Raw genomic sequence first — 20,673 nt, 5'->3', positions numbered from 1 at the left:
GACGACAGAATAGGACATCTGTTCGGCGCGATTTTGTAGTAGAGGGCCAGAATCCTAACAGTGGTTTTATCAGGTGGAGCTTATTATCCGTTTCCGCATCCCACATGTGTTGCCAGTGATCTCGCAGCCTCCTTCGCAAGAAAGGCCTCAGATCTGTGACAGGCACCGCAGCGGTAGGGTTAACCGCTTGCAATGTGATTGACGTGGCCATCTCGTCCGCCAGAACGTTACCTTCGATTCCCCTATGGCCAGGGACCCAGCATATTATGATATTCTGGTTAGATGAGTACGCTTTGCACAAGACCGAATATAATTCATTAAATACGGGATTTTTTATGTTTGCTGAGTGACATTAAGGCCTTCACGACGCTGAGAGAGTCTGTATAGATCGCCGCTTTTGGAAGTTTCGATTTTCTTATGTGCTTTACAGCAGAGAGTAATGCGTAGGCCTCGGCCGTAAAAATACTTGTTTCCGGATGCAGTACATCGGATTCCGAAAACGATGGGCCGACGGCTGCATAGGATACCCCGGCATTTGACTTCGAAGCGTCTGTGTAGAACTCTGCGCAGGAGTGCTTGTGCTGGAGTTCTAGGAAATGCATTCGGATTTCGGCCTCAGGAGCGTGCTTTGTAACTTTTATAAAGGATATGTCACATTGTATCACCTGCCACTGCCAAGGAGGTAAGAGCTTGGTTAGGTGCATTAAGCGATGCTCGAGGAGTGGGACATGCATTTCATCGCTAAGCTCCTTCACACGCAGCGAGAAAGGCTGTCTTATGGAGGGACGATTGCTGAAAAGTGTAGCGCACGTCATATCAGTAACGGTATCAAAACATGGATGTTCAGGATTAGAGCGTACTTTAAGGAAATATGTATAGCTAATGTATGATCTCTGTAGGTGGAGAGACCATTCATTTGATTCTACATATAGACTTTGTATGGGACTCGTTCTGAAAGCGCCAGTGGCCAATCGGATTCCTAGATGGTGGACAGGATCTAGGATCTTTAGTGCGCTCGGGGCGGCAGAGTTATATACTACAGCACCATAATCCAATCGAGACCGAATTAGGCTCTTGTATAGGTTCATTAAGCACTTCCTATCACTACCCCATGTAGTCTGGGATAGGAGTTTCATTAAGTTCATTGTTTTTAGACATTTTTCTTTCAGATATTTAATGTGTGGAATGAAAGTGAGTCTGTAGTCAAGTATGATACCTAAGAATTTGTGCTGTTTGCTGATAGGTATTCGTTGTCCACACAGTTCTAAGGAAGGATCCGGAACCAGGCCTCTCTTTCTTGTAAAAAGAACACAAGAGCTTTTGTTAGGATTGATCTTAAATCCATTCTTGTCTGCCCACATTGAGACTTTGTTCAGGCCGTGCTGTACCTGTCTCTCGCACACTGCGAGGTTACAGGATTTGAAAGCTATTTGTATGTCGTCCACGTAGACAGAATAAAAGATTGCCGGTGGTAATGAAGCGCGAAGCGTGTTCATCTTCACGATGAAGAGTGTGCAGCTGAGCACGCCTCCTTGCGGTACACCAGTTTCTTGCGTAAAAGGACGCGAAAGTACATTTCCTACTTTTACCCGGAAGGTACGACTGGACAGATAGCTTTCTATTAGGTTAAGCATATTTCCATGGATACCCATTTCTAACAAGTCTCTTAGGATTCCGCAACGCCACGTCGTATCGTACGCCTTCTCCATATCGAGGAATATGGATAAGAAGAATTGTTTGTGTACGAATGCGTCCCGGATATTTGCTTCTACATGTACAAGATGGTCAGTTGTGGAGCGCCCTTCTCGGAAGCCGCACTGATAGGGATCAAGGATTTTGCTCAGTTCAAGGAAATGGATGAGTCGCCGATTAATCATTTTTTCAAACACCTTACAGATGCAACTTGTGAGGGTTATCGGGCGGTAACTTGCCACTGAGGAAGGGTCCTTGCCTTGTTTCAAAACAGGGACCACAATGGCTTCCTTCCATGCGGTTGGAAGGTACCCTGCATCCCAAATGGTGTTGAAAAGTGTGAGTAGTGTAACCTGCGTGTCATTATGTAAGTTTTTGAGCATTTCATACATGATTCTATCAGATCCTGGTGCGGAGCTGTTGCATACGCTCAAGGCAGCTCTCAATTCAGCAATACAAAAAGGACGGTTGTAAGGCTCATTCTCCTGACCTTTTCTTCTTAATGGCTTACGTTCTTCTGTTTCCTTGTATTTGAGAAAGGACTGTGTATAATTTGTTGGACTTGACACGCTCTCAAAATATTCCCCAAGTGAGTCTGCCTGGTCTTGCAGTGTATCGCCCTGTGTGTTTACCAGGGGGAGTGAATGTGTTTGCCGCCCTCTAATCCTATTTACTCTGTTCCAGGCTTTGGCCTCATCCCTAAACGAGTTAATACTCGATAAAAACTTGTGCCAGCTTTCTCTTCTGGCCTGTCGGCGGGTTCTCCTACCTTGGGATTTTATTTTTTGAAAGTTGACAAGATTCTCAGCGGTGGGAGAAGCTCGCAGCAACCCCCACGCCTTGTTCTGATTCTTACGGGCGGTCCGACATTCGCTGTTCCACCATGGTACACGTGGTTTGCATGCCAAACCACTTACTTCGGATATGCATTTTGACGCGGCATCTATTATGAATGCTGTAAGTTAATCCACAGCAGCATCAATTTCTAAAGAAGACAGGTCAGCCCATGAGATGCTAGAGAGAGATCGAAATTTCTGCCAGTCGGCTGTGTCTATCTTCCACCTAGGAGCTTGTGGAGGATATTCGTTTTCTTTGGATGTTCTTATCAGTATGGGGAAGTGGTCGCTCCCGTAAGGATTGTTCATAACTTCCCATTGGAGTTCAGGCAGTATACACGGGGAAACTAGGCTGAGGTCAATTGATGAAAATGTTCTGTTGGCGAGAGAATAATATGTGGGTGCCTTCTTATTCAGCAGGCATGCACCAGAAGAGAAGAGGAACTGTTCAACAAGACGACCTCACGCATCTATACGAGAGTCGCCCCACAGGCTGTTGTGCGCATTGAAATCTCCAAGTACAACGTAAGGTTCTGGCAATTCATCTATGAAGGACTGAAATTCATGTTTGCTTAGTTTGTACTGTGGGGGTATATAAATCGAACAAATAGTGATAAGTTTGTTTCGCAAAACAATTCGAACCGCCACTGCTTCAAGGGCCGTTCGTAGCTGTAAATGTTGACATGCTATGCTCTTTTGGATTACTATTGCAACACCTCCCGATGATGCGATTGCATCATCGCGATCTTTGCGAAAAGTAACATGCTGTCGGAGAAAGTTTGTGTGTTTGGATTTTAAATGTGTTTCCTGTAAACACAGCACTTTTGGATTGTGTTGGTGGATCAGTTCTTGTACATCATCAAGGTTTCTAAGGAGACCTCTGATGTTCCATTGTATGATTTGTGTATCCATATTTAATGTAAATTAGTGCTGTGTGTACGGAAACGGAAAGATGCCTTAGATTACAGAGCCCTTTCGAGGCCCTGTAATAGGTGTTTTGTTCTTTTTGAAGCGTTCGAGCGATTCTCGACGCTCCTTAGGCACCTGGTGCGCCTTGAGGATAGGTGTGGTGTCCATTGCCTCTTGTGAGGCGCCGGACACGTGCTCTTGCGAGCGGGAAGTTTTCAGAGGGAGTCCCGCCTTGGAGGGCAAGACCCCTGCGCCCACCAGCCCGGAGGTCGATGGGGCTCCCAGAGGGATTTGGCTGCGCTTGCCGTAGCCAGCGCTGGAAGGGGCCTCGGAGGCTGGGGCAGCCTCGGCTGCGTCCACCTTCGGGGTCGATGGCCCCGTCTGCTGGGTAGACGGAGCAGCGCTAACTGCAACCGCCGTGGGGGCAGATGGCGTAACTGCCAACTCACTGCCTGTGGGTCGGACAGCCGCTGGAGGCCGTTGTGGCGCTGCCGCCTTACGCGCCACATCGGCAAAGCTACTCTTAGACAGGTATGACACCCGCCTACGTGCCTCCTTGAAAGATATGTTTTCTTTGACTTTGATTGTCACAATCTCTTTTTCTCTTTTCCAGGACGGGCAGGCGCGCGAGTATGCGGCGTGCTCGCCATCACAGTTGACACAATGTGGAGTCTTCTGGCATGTTTCGGAGGAATGTTCAGTGTCACTACACTTGGCACATGTCAGCCGGCCTCGACAGTTCTGTGAACTGTGGCTGAACCTTTGGCACTTAAAACATCTGAGAGGATTGGGCACGTACAGCCTAACACGAAGTTTGATGTAACCGGCCTCGATGGACTCGGGGAGGACACTTGAGCTGAAAGTGAGTATCAGGTGTTTTGTTTGGATTTCTTTTCCATCTCGCCTAATCTTGATTCTTTTGACATTTATGACATTTTGTTCACTGAAGCCCTCCAAGAGTTCAGCCTCAGTGAGCTCCAGCAAATCATCGTCCGAGACAACGCCTCGGCTGGTATTCATCGTGCGGTGCGGGGTTACTACTACTTGGGTCTCTCCAAATGATACCAGCTTAGGCAGTTTCTCAAATTGTTTCTGATCGCGGAGCTCCAAGAGGAGGTCACCGCTGGCCATCCTCGACGCCTTATAACCTGGGCCAAAAACTTCGGTAAGGGTCTTAGATACCAGGAACGGGGAGATCGTTCGGACTTGTTTTGCTGGTTTTTCTGTGTGGATCACATGAAAACGAGGAAAATTGTGGACTTGGCGTCCAAAAAACTGGAATACATCATCGGTGCGCCCTCTTTTCTGAGGGCGATCAGGTAGTTTAGGGAAAGCATGTTCCATAAGTAATGTTGGGTTTTCGGCCGCGATGCCGGCCACCCACCATGGAGCCCTACAAGGGGACGTGACAGAAGTTCCTGCAAGGGTAACCCTGCCAATGCCAGCCGTACATCGCTGCTATAACCAAATACAGCATAACCAAGGCTGGCTAGCTACACAAGGTTAACCCTTGCCGCCGGGAAACTAGGAAGTGAGGAGAAGTGATGAGAAGACAGGAAAGATGTAAAAGGCGGAGAGAGAAAGACGAAGATTGGAGAGGAGGACAGGAAAAAGCGACTGCCGATTTCCCCCGGGTGGGTCAGTCCGGGGGTGCCGTCTACGTGAAGCCGAGGCCAAAGGGGTGTGTTGCCGCCGCCGAGGGGCCGTAAAGGTCCAAACACCCGGCATTGGCTCAACCCCCAGGATCCCCTTTTCCCCGGACACGGCCAAGCCGCGCACGGCTACACGCGGGAGGGTCCAACCCTCGTGTGCTCGGGTCCGTGGTGTCGCAACACACCAAACGCCTGCTGACGCAGACGCCCCTGCGGGGAAACAAAGCGACATAAAACAGCAGTTACGCAGACATTAAATTACCGTGACAGTTTCCCTTGAAAATGCATGTACACCACAGTTTGAAGTCAGCTCACTTGACCATGCAATGCTGTGGTCCCCTTACGCTGAGATCAGTGTCGTTGCTCACGTACTGCTGCTGCGCGGAACTCAGCTCCAGCACTGGATGCCTTCCCTGGACAATTCGGATTGTTGCCGGATCCTTGGGCAGCATCTGTGGCCTGCGATGGCATTCAGTATTGCGGATTGAACAGTGCGGCTGCTGCCAACGGAAAAGCATTGCCTCTAACTATATGTGGTTTCACACACACCATGGCAGAGGTAAGCATGGGGCCCTGAGAAACTTCCCATTGCGTGCATTCGCAGTCAAGGGTACGAAGAAATAAATTCTCATTTTTTTCCCCGGAAATCAGTGTGTGGGACATCTCTTTTATGCATTTTCGAAAAGAAGGAAGAAGCACCATGCCTCAAGTGAATCTGTAATTTCTCGTGTATGTTACAGCAAAACTAATTTGTAAGGTTATGATTATCTGCACAACTAAAAGCGTCATAAATGTGCAAATTTCTGCATTTGTACACTACTATAGCTTGCCACTGTCTTTTTTACATTCTAAATTTGGTGGGCTATATGAGTGGGCGAAGTCGGAAGCTTCCAAGGTCTGCGTTTGTCAACAGTGACAAGCTAGATCAAGAACTACAGGCACTTGAGCGGAGAGGGACGGGACAGCGGAGACAGTGCTATTCATAGCCCACGAGTTTTTAATACGCCCTGGCATTGTGTCTGTGGTGGTATAGAAAAAAGCTCAACTTGTGAGGCTTATGCCAAGGGAACACATGGGCTACGAGAGACATCATAGTGAGCGAATAGCGCTAACATATTTTGACCTCTTGGGGTTTTTTAATGTGCCTCTAAATCAAAACACATTTGCACTCCGCCCACATCAGGATGCAGCCCTTCGGCCAGGTGTCGAACCTGCAACCTCGTGCCCGATGGCAGAGCGCAAGAGCCACCGCGTAGACAGCCCTGTGCCATGCAGACGACGCTGCACAGACGGCAGTTGCTGTATCTTACAGCAATACAGCACTAAACCTTCTGCTGCCGTCTGCTGTGGCTGATAATAGACTTTAGACAAACACACGCTTAAGAATGAGGGAGTCAAGGCATACGTCTGACCTGCAATATCCGGCCTGGGAAGCAGTCTCGGCCAGGGACAGGAAGCAGTCCACCGTGGCTATGCTCTTCACCACCTGCTGGTAGTCTGTGTACCTCACACTCAGCTTCCTGCAAGCGTAGTAACAACTATAACTCCTCATACTATATATCTTTTTCATGAGCAGATGTGAAGTTCCTATGAAAAGAGCTGAATGTTACTGAATGCTGCCAAGAGAGACTAAGAAAACACCATTGAATAAGAAGGACAAGGCAGGATCAAAGCCCATCACCTACCAGAATATGACTGCGTGTACTGAAATACAGTCATTAAGCAATGTGATTCACGACTATGCATGTGAACTACACATGAAACCAGTTACAGGCACATGAAGTCAACGGACAATTTTTTTTTTTTTAATTGAGACGTAGAATTCATCAGGAGAAGAAGGCAAATGAGAGTGGATGAAAAGACAACATGCCGTCAATCGGAGGCAGGCCCCCATCTTCCCTATTACATGTGCTTTACTTGCTTTCATGTACGCTTCTGCTTTCCTTATTAGTTCTACTTTCTAATTAAAGGAACAATTAGCTTCTGCAGTGCTTTCCTCTGGTGTGTTGGTTTCATTGGGTTGTAAACAGCAAAAATCTATCCCAGCAGTTCCTGTCCTTCTTCGATAAAAAAAAAAACTAGAAACTAAGAAGACGCGATGTTGTCAACAAGAGTACACAGCAATCACTGCAGAGCTATCTATGGAATGCTGCATGATAAGGAAGCCCAGTACTATATTATATGGCTGTTCTGACTAAAACACTGACTCATTTCTGCACAGATTCTTGCAGAGAGGTTGAATTTTGCAGTGGACTTTGTCTAACACCACACTTGCACATACCACTTGCGTGCCTCGCATACAAGAGGTCATGATTAGACATCACCTGCAGCAATGCTGGACGAAAAACATAAACTGTCACAGCACAACGTGTGGCAGCACCGCCCGTCACCTGGAACATAAAATAGCTCCACATTCCTTCATCTCAACAGAAGCATGTTTCGCAATCTTAAGACCGATGAGAGATGATGCCACCATTCCTTCCCCTAACATATACATAGGTGTACTTATATTTTTATCGTAATGGCAATTATGTGAACTCGAGGGTCATTCACGCTGCTGCTGCCCTGGGTGTGAATGCATGCACACCCAGCGCGGCCCATCCTGCCGAACTGCCGATTTCATACATAGCCCGCACACCATGCATTGGAGGTCGCATCATCTGCTGTAGGTTCCAGGGCGAAGGGTCAGCATGTGTGAGCAAGCCAAGAAGGCTGGTGGGTTGACACGTGCTTCATGCCTGCATACCGAGTGTTGAAGGTGACGTAATCTGCTGAGCCCTGGATGTGTGGCACAGTTTAAATGGTGAATGAAACGGCAGCCCACAACGTTCAGCTGGAGCCGCGCACGTGAGCTCACTGCTACTGGTGCTCCTCATCATGTCACCGTTGCGAATGCGAGTGCTCGCGGTCATCGGGCAGACTTAGTTATATTTTTATTTTGTTACATGACGCCTCACTTCTTTAGTTGGTAATCAAAACTTTGCTATAATTCACACTGCCCACAAAGCTACAAGCCTATTGCCTCGTGTAATAGTCTAATACCTTGCTATCACTATCAATGCTTTGCCTTCTGGGCAAAACTGCGACTAGTTTTCTCTAGCATCGTCATAGGCAATGCATATTTCTGATTCATCACAGGGTGAAACAGGTGAGCAGTGCCACCTAAGCATGATACTTAACAAGGTATGCCCCAACATGCAGCATCTCTGCAAAATTTAGGCAGAAGATACGCTGCAAGGCAACGCACAGTTACAAAACAAAGTGTTCTTACTCCAGGAAAGAAACCCAGGACTTGCGGCTTTGCATCAGCGCCACTTCCTTGGCAACGCACAGGTCTTTGTAGAGAGACTCGACCACAGGTGGCCGAAACCTGCTTACAGCCTTTGTCCTAAACGAAACAATCAAACCAAAACAGAAGCAGGCTCAGCACAAAACAAAGGTTCAGAAAAGACTTTTTTTTTTTTACATTAAGTTATCAGTACTCTCAACTGCAGCTCCCTGCTGGTTGGTGGCACGATTTCGTCGCAACCTGGAATGTACTGCCACGAAGCGATTACTATATTTTGCCACATAACTATTTCAGCTATAGCTAGCACTCAAATTTATGGTAAGACAAGGAATATTTTCATGAACACAGACATCAACAAATTTGATACAACAAAGTAAATCTAAAATGTTTCTTGCGGATACTATTAGCTTGCAACAATACCCGCTTATAACAAATATCAGATATAACAAAAGTACCTTCAAGTTGGATATGACTTTGTTATAATTTATAAAGACAGTAAACTGCTAAATTTTTTTGAGCTCCTTGAATCTCTGGTGCCGATAACATGCTAAAAATAAGCGACTAAACGACCCACATTTTAGGCAGCACGCAGCTTCAGTATGACAGAAAGAAAGGACATGGCTTCAGTATGGACAGAAAGTGTTGTTTCATCTGAGGTAATCAAATCACGCTGAGTAGCGTTGTGCGAATATTCTTATTTTCAAATAGTAGTTTCGAATATTACAATATTCTATATTTGCTTTGAGAGCAGTTGTTATATTTGTGCTTTTCCAAGTGTCGGCAAACTCATGGTTACGAGTTTGTTTGCTGTCTAATAATCAGTAAGGCACCATTTTTAATATCAAAAATAGACTCGCACGTTTGGCAAAACTATATAAATATTATGGTGGAAGCTTTCAAATATATTAATTGTCATTTTATCGGCTTTGTTTAACAACGGGCAAAAGAAACTGAGCAACGGCTCCAGATATGCCAGTATACGCCGGCGCCATCTTTGCCAGTCGAGGTGCCCTGGTTGCCCGCACTCTTTTTTTCACCACCGCCGTGTCCAGACACTAAGTTAGAAAAACAAGTTATGGATAAATATAAATGCCTTTAGAAATTTCTCATAACCTCTTATAATTGCTCAGAAACATTATTTGCGAGAAAACTCATAGACAGCGTTCCAAAGCATTTAAACTATAATATTCCGAAAGAAAGTGATAAGATGAGTGAATGACATCATTAAACTCACATGAATTAATTGTGCTCTCATTCTGAAAAATTTGTCCACTTAATAATTGCAAGTATCCAATAATTACCTTGCATGCCACTTTGCGGCCAAAATTTTTGAATGTCAACTATTCAATATTCAATTCGAAAATATTCGGCCAAGTTCGCTATTCGTTTCAAATTTGCTTCGAACTCAACATTCACTATTCGCGCAACCCTACCACTGAGATGCTGGCTTCAAAATATAATTTTGGCACTTTAATAAATGCATTACAGTAAAAATGCTAGACCCAAAACACAATTTGCGGCATTCTATGCGATTTATAGTCAGCATTCATTGCAGCATTCATTAAGTAGGCACGGCTCAATTCAATCTCCTGTTATGGAGCAAAGAAACTTTCCTGACTTTAGCATGCATCCCCAAAAATCTCAAATCATAAACAAGGATACGTACGAGCTTATTTTGAACCAGTCCCGAGGTATTGCCGAAATATTCTTGACAGGCACTTCGACAAGATACTGAAAAGATTTGCGAAACCGGAGGATCTGTTATCTTATGCACATGGCCAAATCTGCGCCACTTGGGCTACAAGATATCCTACAACCTTCACACTAACATGATGCAATGACTAGCATAGCAGCACATCTTATTAAAGGGGGTAATGCATTATAAAGACCCAAATGGCAACCCTTTTTTCACACGATAAACAAACATACCAAATCGATAGACAATGCTGTCTGGAATATTTCACCCAAGTATTGTTCCTGTACACACAGCAAGGAGCACTCACTATTGCTGATACCACCTGCCCTTTCCCTCAAAAATGTTAAATCCTTTTAGCTTCTTGTGTTCATTGTGACGTGTTTATAGAAACAATGGCTATTGGTCAAGTTTCTTTAGACATCACCATTAAGGCATGGAGCATCGAGATTCCATACTTCAAGCCACCGGATCAGGTATATTTGGCATCCATACAACGTACAGACGACGGAGGCACAGAACAAATGCCACTAATTTGGCTTGACTAGGTCTGTGCCCACTACATACCGCATTTAGCCTACATAAAATTTATTTCCGTTTAACAAGGCATCAGGATCAACTATAAACACCATCATTAAACAGGCCCTCACACACTAACCATTTTTTGTATCTTTCAACTACAAGTGGAGTTATCGCACCGATAGCAGGCTTTCTCCCTATTTTCGTCTGTGCTAGCGTGCTGGAAGCTACACAGAAGAGAAGCCAAGAGGGCAAAGCGCCAGCCAAATTTGCGTGTCGCGGATGCCAAAGGAGTCGTCACTGCACCCCATGGCGACTGTGGTAGACTATGCTATGCGGCACGTCGCTGCCATCTCAGAGCCCATGCACAGGAGATGCAGCTATGCACAGTGCAAAGACGGAATGGTCTTTCTGTCTTTTTTTGAGATTGGAGAAATATATTTTTCAGTTGTTTAACTAAAGATTAGCGCAATGAGGTATTACTGAGAATTGTCTGGCAATCACAAAACCAGCCAATAGCGTTGGAAAGTGAGGGCAGGCAAACGTTCACTGCTTCTGGTACGAGAGTAAATTTCCTGCTGCATGGAGTGCAATAACATTTGGCCCACACGTTCACAAAAGCCTTGCTAACAGATCGGAAACATTTATTTTACTATGTTTGAAAAGTGTTCCAGGGCCCCTTGAAGTAGGACTGCAAAGAAGTAATACAGTTACCGGCAATCCATTGACCGATTTGTAGTCAAACGTGGCAACTCCAAGCTGCACAGCAATATCCTTTCGAAGTGAAAGGAGCTTCTCCTCAATGTTGAAGACATCCTCATGGCACCTCAAGAGGTCGGGATAGTCAGACAAGTCCTTGAAGAGTGTAGCCATGTCATCACGCCTGTAAAGACATAACAAGATTCAATTTATCTTCTGTTTGATTCATTGGAATCAATACATCTGTTTACTTCAATGGTCTTTATGCGTGCATGTGCTACAGTGAAATCTCTGCATAACGAATACCGGTTCTATGATATTCCCAGCACAACGAAGTTTCTGTTATTCTCCATCAGTGTCATAGTCGCGCAATGGAATCGCGGTAGCAGCAGTCACATTTTGACGGGGGCAAAATGAAAAAACTCCCATGTCCTATGTATTGGGAGCAAATTAAATATCCCCAAGCGGTCAAAATTAATCCGGAGTCCCCCACTTCAGTGTGCCTCATAATCAAATCATGTTTGTGTCATATACTTTTCTCAATGTCCAAGAGTGCGCTTACATACTTGGCTGAATTGACGTCCAAGCATTCAAGATGGCTGTCAACATCTCTCAAGAGCTTGGCAATGTTGACAAAGCAATTCCTCAGTGCAGTACTCGTGATGCCAAGCGAAAAGTTTGTGCTGAGTGCCCCGAAGAGCCTCTGCGCCCGGGACAAGGCGGACAGTATTTCCACAAGATCAGATGGCTTCACCTGGAAAAATTTGACAAGGAGCAACTGTATCAGTAACGTGTGGCAAGAGAAGTTGCTGAAAGGTCTTGCATGGCGCCATGTTCATTGCCAGGGAGCTACTTCTGCAACCTACATCAACGGATCAGATGCATTTAGGAAGTCCTATAACAATAACACTGGCATTACAGATGGACGTTTAGTTTTACTTAATTGCATTGATGTGAAGAACCTTTATTCTGTTGCATGCTCAATCAAGCAATGGGGCGGATAACAATCGACGAGCACATATATGGCCCAGCATTGTTACACGAAGAAATAACTAATAGTACTAAAAGCAGCCCACACTTTTAGCACAGTGGCCACGTAGGTCACATGACTACTAGTACTGAGGAAAGGGTGGCTGGGGTGTGTGTATAACGTAAAACCTCATTACAATGACATTGAAGTGGGAGCTAGAATTAGTTTGTTATATCCATTAATTTGTTACGTCCATTCTTGCATTCACTGCAATATGAGTCCTTATAAGGATTTCAAGGAGAATTTCCCTTATTGTATCTATTGTTTCGTTATGCCCCGTTTCATTATAATGAGGCCTTGTATTTATTTCATCACCAGCCTATTTTATGATCAAATAAATACAAGGCCTCATTATAATGAAACGGGATATATTTATAATGATTTATTTAGGTAGGATACATATTTTTTAATGTTCCAAGAAAAGCGTGCATAGACTGCATAACAATATATTTACAATATTCAACAAGGCAGTTTTACCTATATCACAGTACACAAGGTCTGTCAACGATGATTGACTTGGCATTGCAACCTAACAGAAGACACAGCAGTGTAGACAGTTCACAGTCCGAACGGAAACATTCATTCGTAGTGGTTTTCGTGTGAGTGTGTTTGCACGTGCAAATAAACCCAGTGTTCCAGTTGATGCCCTACCTTTTCAACACACAAATTTCTCTACATCATTTAATCAAGCATTTCTTCAATTTTTCTTCTGTATTTCAGCTGTGTTTTATGCTGGTTTGTTTATTTTTTAGGAAATGGCATGCCCTGGATCACATCAACCCGCAATTTCGTCAGTGACCGAGACCAGACACTCTCCTTCCAAGGTCATCAAAATTCTAAGAGCTTGCCACAATATAGTCAACTAAGCTCTTAAACGTGGCACTCTTAAGGACGCAACCCACAGTGGTTGTCCTCTCTCCGTGGCCACTTTTCACCTTAATAAAATTGTGAGGAAGAGGATCCAATGAGAATCATCAGAAAGGTGGCCCTGGGGCTGAATGTGTTGGCAACAACATTGAGAAGAGCTGTGCAAAGGGACCTCAAGGTGTTCCCTTACAAGTTCCAGAAAAGACGTGGACCGACAGAAGTGAAAAGAAAGGGAAGATGGGGAAAAATGGCGGCTGCTGTTGGCATGGCCCACGAGTGGGGAAAACTAGGCAACTGTCTTCACCAATGAGAAAATTTTGACAGCAGAGGCCAGTCACAACACTCGGTACTCGTGCGCTTGTTCCGACATCAGAACTTGCTGATGCAGCAAGTTGTACAGCTTTTGAAACTCTCATGCAGTGTCTGTCATGGTCCGAGTTGGGGGTAACCACCACTGGCTGCATTCCTCTTGTTTTCGTGACAGAAGGTGCAAATATCAACACTCACTCATACTTTAAAGATATTTTACAGCCTCATTCACTGCCCTCATCTCTGTCCCATTTCGGCGAGTAGTCTTGGACTTTGCAGCAGGATGGTGACCCAGCACAACGTTGTGATTGAAAAGCAAATTAACACCATAGCAGCGGTGTCGTGCTCTCAAGCCAGGCTTCAATCCTGTTGAAGGGTGACCGGCGAACTAGCCTGAACTAAACCTAATGGACTTTTGTGTGTGAGCTATTCTTGAAAAGGAGGCCTGTGTCCTTCAGCACGCCAGCATGGTGGCCCTAAAGGCATCGCTGCAATGAGCATAGAAAAATATTCTCTCAGGGATACCTTGCGGGCCGCGACTGAAGCATGCCAAAAATGTTTAAAGGATGTGATTAAGGACAAGAATGGCGACATTTAATAAACTCTTTCGTGTTGCATTTCTAATATACTGGGTAAATGCCCTGCAAAAGGTTTCCCAAGATTTTTTCATTCTCAACCAAAATATTAGGCAAAAACCTTGTGGCAACAATCGTGGTGCACCCTGTATGTACGTACGCACCTATATATATGCAGAATGCAACAAATAACAAAGAGAATACAACCAAACGGCAAGAAATCAAACCGAGGTTGCTATATATGTTGGGTCTATTGCAAATACAATAACACATAGTTTTTTCATAGTGGAACAAACAGATATGACAAAGTTGAAAATTTGAAACGAAAGTTCATTTTGCTAGACTATATTCATGAATCCATCTAGATAATCTATGGATTACTCATACTGAATGAATCACTTGTCTCCCTGAAGCCAAATGATCAATCCATAAATAATACATCCAGATAATCCGTGGCTAGTACAGTGCTTACTGTACAGACCCTATAAGAACAGCACATCCTACAGGTAATCCAGACAATGAATGAATTATCTTGTTCGCTGAAGCCAGATTAATCGATTCTTGCAAGCCAGTTTGCGAATTCTTCGTTTAGAAGTACACTGGAAATTACTAGGCAAATTGGATGCTTGCCTTCTGGTGCAAAATTGCACAAAGTCCTCGCTGAACATCGGGCATTCTTGAGAGAAACTTTCTAAGTTCGGGAAGACTCTTGGCTCCCAGGGAAAGTATGCTTGAAACAGCATCCTGACGTTCCTTGATCAACCTGTGCAAACACAAAGAAACTTCTAGCAGCGTTTCTTCAGTGCAGAAACTATTACAAGCACACAGCGGTGAAGTCAAGCTCAAGAAAGAAACCACATGCTGGAAATGCATATGTAGATGTTACACCACAAGATTTTTCAGTACTGCGCGAAAGTGTGAAGTTGGCCTGGTTGGTGCAAGTTCAATGTTGTAATAACTGTGCAAAAGATTGAAGAAAGCAAGGTCCTAATTGTGACAACCATGGTTGTGTTATCACGACTATTCCGCATTTTAATCTTTAGTTAAAAAAGAGATTTAAAATATTTCCTGTGAGAGCACTGTTACGCCATTTCAGGTGCCTTTCAGGTGCATTTCTGGAAGAGGTGGACATTACTTGCACACCAAACCAAAAATGTCCAGGAGGCTAATTGAAAATTCACTCACTAACATTTTAATTATTCACTCGAGCCTACATGTTGAAATTGTGAAACTGAAGCTCAACTTTAATGAATCTAGGTCAACTTGGCACAAATCCCAAGCCTAGCAGCACTTTCCGGATATCTGGCCTTAAAGTGTGCCACGAAATACATTAGCATTCCAGTTGACAGTTCCTTGAAGGTGTGCATCAAGTCAGTCGCGATGGTCTTGTAGCGGCAAGACTATCCCTACCAAAGCCGGCAAAGAAGAAGAAGGCTCGCCTACAGGTAGCGTGGGAGTAGAGCACTCTAGCACTCTCGGCCTGAGTGGCCATGGAGTCGGCCACTCCCAAGATACCATTACACTAGGCTGGCTGGCCTAAATAAACTGTGGCCTACGGTGGCTACATCTTCGCGCTGCCTTGCGCAATCTTAACTGGAATGCCAACAAATTATTTAGCAGATTCTGGGATAGGACGTCTTCAAAGTTTGTGCTAGTCAGTAGGATTTCTGATAAGCAGACGTGACTTCACCACTCCTCCGCTTCACAGTTAACAGCTAATTAGCAAATATTTTTATTTACCCACCCGGATACTGCAATTTGCACTGCAATTTGAAATTATGTCTACCCCTCGGATAATGCACCTGAACAGAGCAAATTTTGCTATATGCTCCATGCTATCTTTGAAAAACTTGCTCAAAGTTAAAAACAAGAGCACAAAAAATACCTGGGGTATATATTTCAATCCCTTGCTTTGTCCTGTTGCCCACACAGTTCCTACATGCAAAGTTGATGTTCAGCACTACAGTAAAATGTGTCTTGCTTCTTTAAACTTTGTTAGAAGTGCATTAATAAGTGCTTCCTTAAAATGTAATAGCTGTCTCCATGGTTTAGGGCAGCAAACAAACAAAATATATAATTTTTTTCTATCAATCACGCAACTCACTCCAAGTCTGCCAGCGGTTGTCCTATCCATGAGAAAAGCATGCGGCGGCCAAAGGCTGTCAAAGTATGATCCAAGTGGCCGAACAAGCTGCCTTTCACTGTGCCATCCGCCGAGTTACGGAACACGTCCAACCTCCGTAGCGTTGCCGCCGTGAGATCCATTTTGCGACAGCCGCTGGACATGGGAGTGAAATTGCTGCAAAAAGCAACCAAACGGGGTCAGAAAAGGAGCACTTCCATTGCCAACTACACTACACGAACGTGCGGCCACCTGAAGCCTGTAAGAGTACAACAGAACCTTGCTGATACTGTAATAAAGAACATTTGTTGTAGTTGTCTTTAAGTTTTGTTATTTCTAAAAGAACTAAGGAACCTTAAGAGGAAGCTTTAGCTCGGGCCCAACTCCGACGCGGCCTATTCAAATACATGTAAAAACGCAAAAACGTTTTTCTGAGATAACCCCTGGACCGATTATAATGAAATTTGTTGCATTTGAGAGAGAAAGTTAAATTCTAGTGACTGTTGGAAGCGGAATTTTGATTTAGGGCTTGAATTTTGTTAAAAAGATTTTCAAGAATTCAGAAATTTGAAAAAAATAGAAGCACGATGTTTACAAGCTAATAGCTCTGCATCAAAAACAGGTATCGCGATTCTGTAAACGGCATCCATTAGACCATTCAAAGCGGACAAATTTCATATGTCAGTTTACATCTTACGTGAATTTGTTACGTTGTTTACAAAGGTTCTGCAAAAGTTGTAATTACACATTACTCCATTTTTTGAGGTTCATGTGTAACATATCAGTTTTGTCCGCTTTAGATGTGCTATCAGGTACAATTCACAGAATTGCGATATCATTTTTTCTTGCTGAGTTACGGAGTTGTAAACTTGATAGTTTCGTTTTCTGAAAATTTGCGATTTTTGCCAAATTTTTATAAAAATTTGACGGCCTAAATCGAAAATTCGAACCCAACAGTCACTAGATTTTAAGCTTTTCTTTTAAATGCAGCAAACCCCGTCAAATTTGGTGCAGTGGTTACCGAGAAAAACGAATTCTCCGTTTACATGTATTTAGATAGGAGCACCCGAGCTAAAGCTTCCTCTTAAAAGTAAACTTCAGGGGCGGTATCATGAAGACATCTCGCTTTACAAATGTTCGCTTCACTTCTTACGTCGCTGGTAGATGGTGTTCACCTCATGCTCCTGTCCGTCGCGCTGGCGACTGCTAATAAAAGCGCAGCACCCAGCGAATCACAAGAGTGGAAACGAACGTTCAGAAACCTATATGCTTGTGAGATTGTGCCCCAGTTTTGCGACACCTGCCCGACACCCCCGGGAATTTCTCCTAGTTTGAACACTTCTAGAATTGAAGTTATTTTAGAGCTCAAGAAACTTTCAAACCAAACTTTAGAATTATGTTCTAAAGTTCGAACTCTAGAAGGCACTTGCCTCACGTCCCTGAGGATTTCCTCCAGTTTGAATGCTTTCAGGTATTCGAGGAGAGATCCCAAGCAGCAGATGACGACTGGCGGGATTGCCGCTAGCTGGGCAATACTCGACGAATGCTTGTCGTTGGCAGAGTACAAGGTGGTCAGGGCATCTAAGCTAGGAGACAGCTTGAAGTAATCCGGCGGGAGTCGCTCCAAACGTACACCGTCACGACTGCAGCAACAAGCAACAAAGAATGCAACAGTACTTCCTACCACAACTGTTCTCGCAGTTTTACATTGCAGTAGAAATGCCTTTTTTTTTTTCTTCTTCTAACACCACTGATGCATACGCACCCTCTAAGATGGTTCACAATGGCATAAAAGTCATAAGTGAAAGGATAATCCCGGCCACGGCGGCCGCATTTCAATGGGGGCGAAATGCGAAAACACCCGTGTACTTAGATTTAGGTGCACATTAAAGAACCACAGGTGGTTGAAATTTCCGGAGTCCTCCACTACGGCGTGCCTCATAATAAGAAAGTGATTTTGGCACATAAAACCCCATACTTTAATTTTAATTTAAGGCTGTAGCTGTTGCAATGTTCCTGCAAACTTAAGAAATTTCCTGTTCTATTTTCCTATTCCTATTTCCTATTAAGTATGTTATACTTAATAAATCTCTACCAACACAGGCTTGCAGACAGCAAGATCTATAGAAGTGCACAATCACAATTTCTTAGGCAAAAGCAGCTGCTCCACAAGAGAAATTACTATTTATGGTTTGAAAAGGTAAACTTGGATAACATGGAGACAAGAGGAATGAAAAGAAACGACACAAGAGAAAGTGAAAAGGAGAACTCACAAACACATCTGTGTAGTCATTCTTGTTCCAGGAACGTGAAATGACAAGGAAAGAAAGAAGAAGAGAAAGAGGAGAGAACTGCACGAATGTGCTCGTGTTGTCGTTTTCATTCCTCTATGTCTGTATTTGCAGCACCTACCTCTTGAAACAATGAATCTTCATACATTTTCTCAGCTTTCTGTCACTGAAAGCTTACAATACATTGAAGCCCAAATGAAAAAGGGTAAACAAAATTTTCAGTAACATTGCATCTAATTTCAAGCCTAAACCACTCTCTGCACCCATAAGATTGCAACATAATTACACTCTAGAAATCGAAATAGGGCAGCACCAGACTGATGTCATAGCACCTCATTAGTCTTTTATAACAGGAATGTACAGTCACAAGCTTTACTATTGTGAACAGGGGAATGCATTCTGATGATCAATGACACTCTTCAATGGCATCCCCTTTAAATGTGGGTGGTGACATACAGCCACCTTGCCTTTGTATGCTTCTTTTGTTCTACTCTATCATAGTGTAGCCCTCTGCCTATCTGTTGCCTTATCACGTAGAGTTACCTACGCCTGTGACAGACCCATCTCTTCCTTGTCTTTTTTCCCACCTATGCACCAAAGATATCTTGCTTATCTCGACCGCTGACTAGTTAACGTTCCACCAATTTTGTTGCACAGCCCTCTTTGGAATTGGAGGTTCCCTAGGGTTCTGGTTGGGTGAACATCATCAAAATAGTGGAGTGGCTGGTGGTGGCTAGTCTGTCATTTTAGCAGGCACACTTCCTGATCATGCACGTGCGTCGTCTGCTACGGCCTGCTGCCAGAATGGAAGTCAAGGTGCATGAGCATGAGATAATACATTCCGTCATATTCAGATGCTGTATAGTACTAAAGGTATCACATGGCGCGTCAGTGCAATTAGGGAGTGCATTCCTAATTGTGCGCACCACAGAAGTGCACCAGCTGCTCACCAGGGTGCAATGCCTGTATCGAGCGACCTCGGTGGGACATTAGTAACCTAGGTAGGACATTAGGTAGGACATGGTACTAACCTAGGTAGGACATTAGGCAGTCTAATAGCCAGAGCTTGGCGGCGCAACCCACCGCCCCATTTCAAAGGGGAAGCTCATTACATCCATCCATCCATCCATCCATCCGACATATGCTCCAATGTTCAGTGCCATAAAACTTGTGACCATACACTCTATCTTAAAACCAGCGCCCACTCACCTCGTGCTCGTGAAGCTGCACACTGTCTTCTCCAACATGGGGTGGCACTTCTCAGAGAAAACAATCTCAACAGGTTGAAGACTCTCGAGCCTCTGTTCCAGTTCACAAGAAGATGCACTCTCTTCAAATGTGTCGTACAGAACTTCTCCCGTGGTTGGCTGGGCTGCCTGCACACGTGTTCAACCAGGAAGCACTTTTAACCCTTTAAGTGCAGCGCCCGAGGACCCCGAAGCACACCCCTAACTGTGCTCAACATAACAATAAAACATTCATGGACTGGTCGCGCCACCTACTCAGAAGTTGGTTTAACTAAAATATTTAGGAAGATCTAGTTTTCATATGATGGATGGCATGACAAAGCTTTTTGTCTGTCCGTGTTGCTCACATCACTCATTTTACAATGGAGGACTAGCACAAAAGGCAAGCGCATATTTTTTTTTTTAACAATGCAGAAATTCAAGAACATCTTATGATCTCTGATTCAGATAACTTGTATGTTCATTGCATGCATTCTTCAGGTGACAACGAAAACAATGAAGAGATCATATTGCATGAGCAACACTAATTCTAATTTATAAATTTAATTATCATAAGTCTTAACTTAAAGATCTGTAAGACATTCAGTCTGCTACTGTATTACTTAGACAGAAATTTAATTTGTTGAGCTTCGGAAGAGCAACCGGCGCCAAAGGGCTACAAATGAAAGCAACGGCCACTCTCAGTGCATATCTGGCCCGACAAAACCAAAGCAGTTATACATACCACAACCCCGACAAGTAAGTGATCGGGGGTCGCACAATCGGCTTCACATATAGACACCAAGTATCCTCCCTTGGTTGGGTCTTCACACCCTGTTGTTGAGAGTTCTGGCAATAAAAAAAAAAAGGAACACAAAATGTAAGAACGCTTAGAAAGGCCATTTTATATGCTTTCATGTTGCTTTGTAAAAATTATTTTAACTTTTAAAACAAGAATACACTG

At 44.1% G+C, this 20,673-nt stretch overlaps 1 protein-coding gene across 1 annotated transcript in view; it reads right to left on the bottom strand.

The window, feature by feature from the left end:
• The window catches only part of LOC126534468 (DNA mismatch repair protein Msh3-like), a 30,946-nt gene that overhangs the window by 7,484 nt on the left and 2,789 nt on the right, over positions 1-20,673 (bottom strand). The window contains exons 4-14 of the mRNA XM_055072209.1: positions 20,455-20,558; positions 19,693-19,859; positions 17,623-17,835; positions 16,175-16,369; positions 14,701-14,833; positions 11,856-12,043; positions 11,305-11,473; positions 10,045-10,109; positions 8,361-8,477; positions 6,502-6,609; positions 5,434-5,548 (exon numbers count right to left, since the gene is read on the bottom strand). Coding sequence (XP_054928184.1) covers positions 5,434-5,548; positions 6,502-6,609; positions 8,361-8,477; positions 10,045-10,109; positions 11,305-11,473; positions 11,856-12,043; positions 14,701-14,833; positions 16,175-16,369; positions 17,623-17,835; positions 19,693-19,859; positions 20,455-20,558 — 1,574 coding nt within the window. The remainder of the gene's footprint in view (positions 1-5,433; positions 5,549-6,501; positions 6,610-8,360; positions 8,478-10,044; positions 10,110-11,304; positions 11,474-11,855; positions 12,044-14,700; positions 14,834-16,174; positions 16,370-17,622; positions 17,836-19,692; positions 19,860-20,454; positions 20,559-20,673) is intronic.

Source organism: Dermacentor andersoni, chromosome 7, assembly GCF_023375885.2.
Source record: "Dermacentor andersoni chromosome 7, qqDerAnde1_hic_scaffold, whole genome shotgun sequence".
Classification (NCBI taxonomy): domain Eukaryota; kingdom Metazoa; phylum Arthropoda; class Arachnida; order Ixodida; family Ixodidae; genus Dermacentor; species Dermacentor andersoni.
This window is presented reverse-complemented; position numbering and strand designations above follow the sequence as displayed.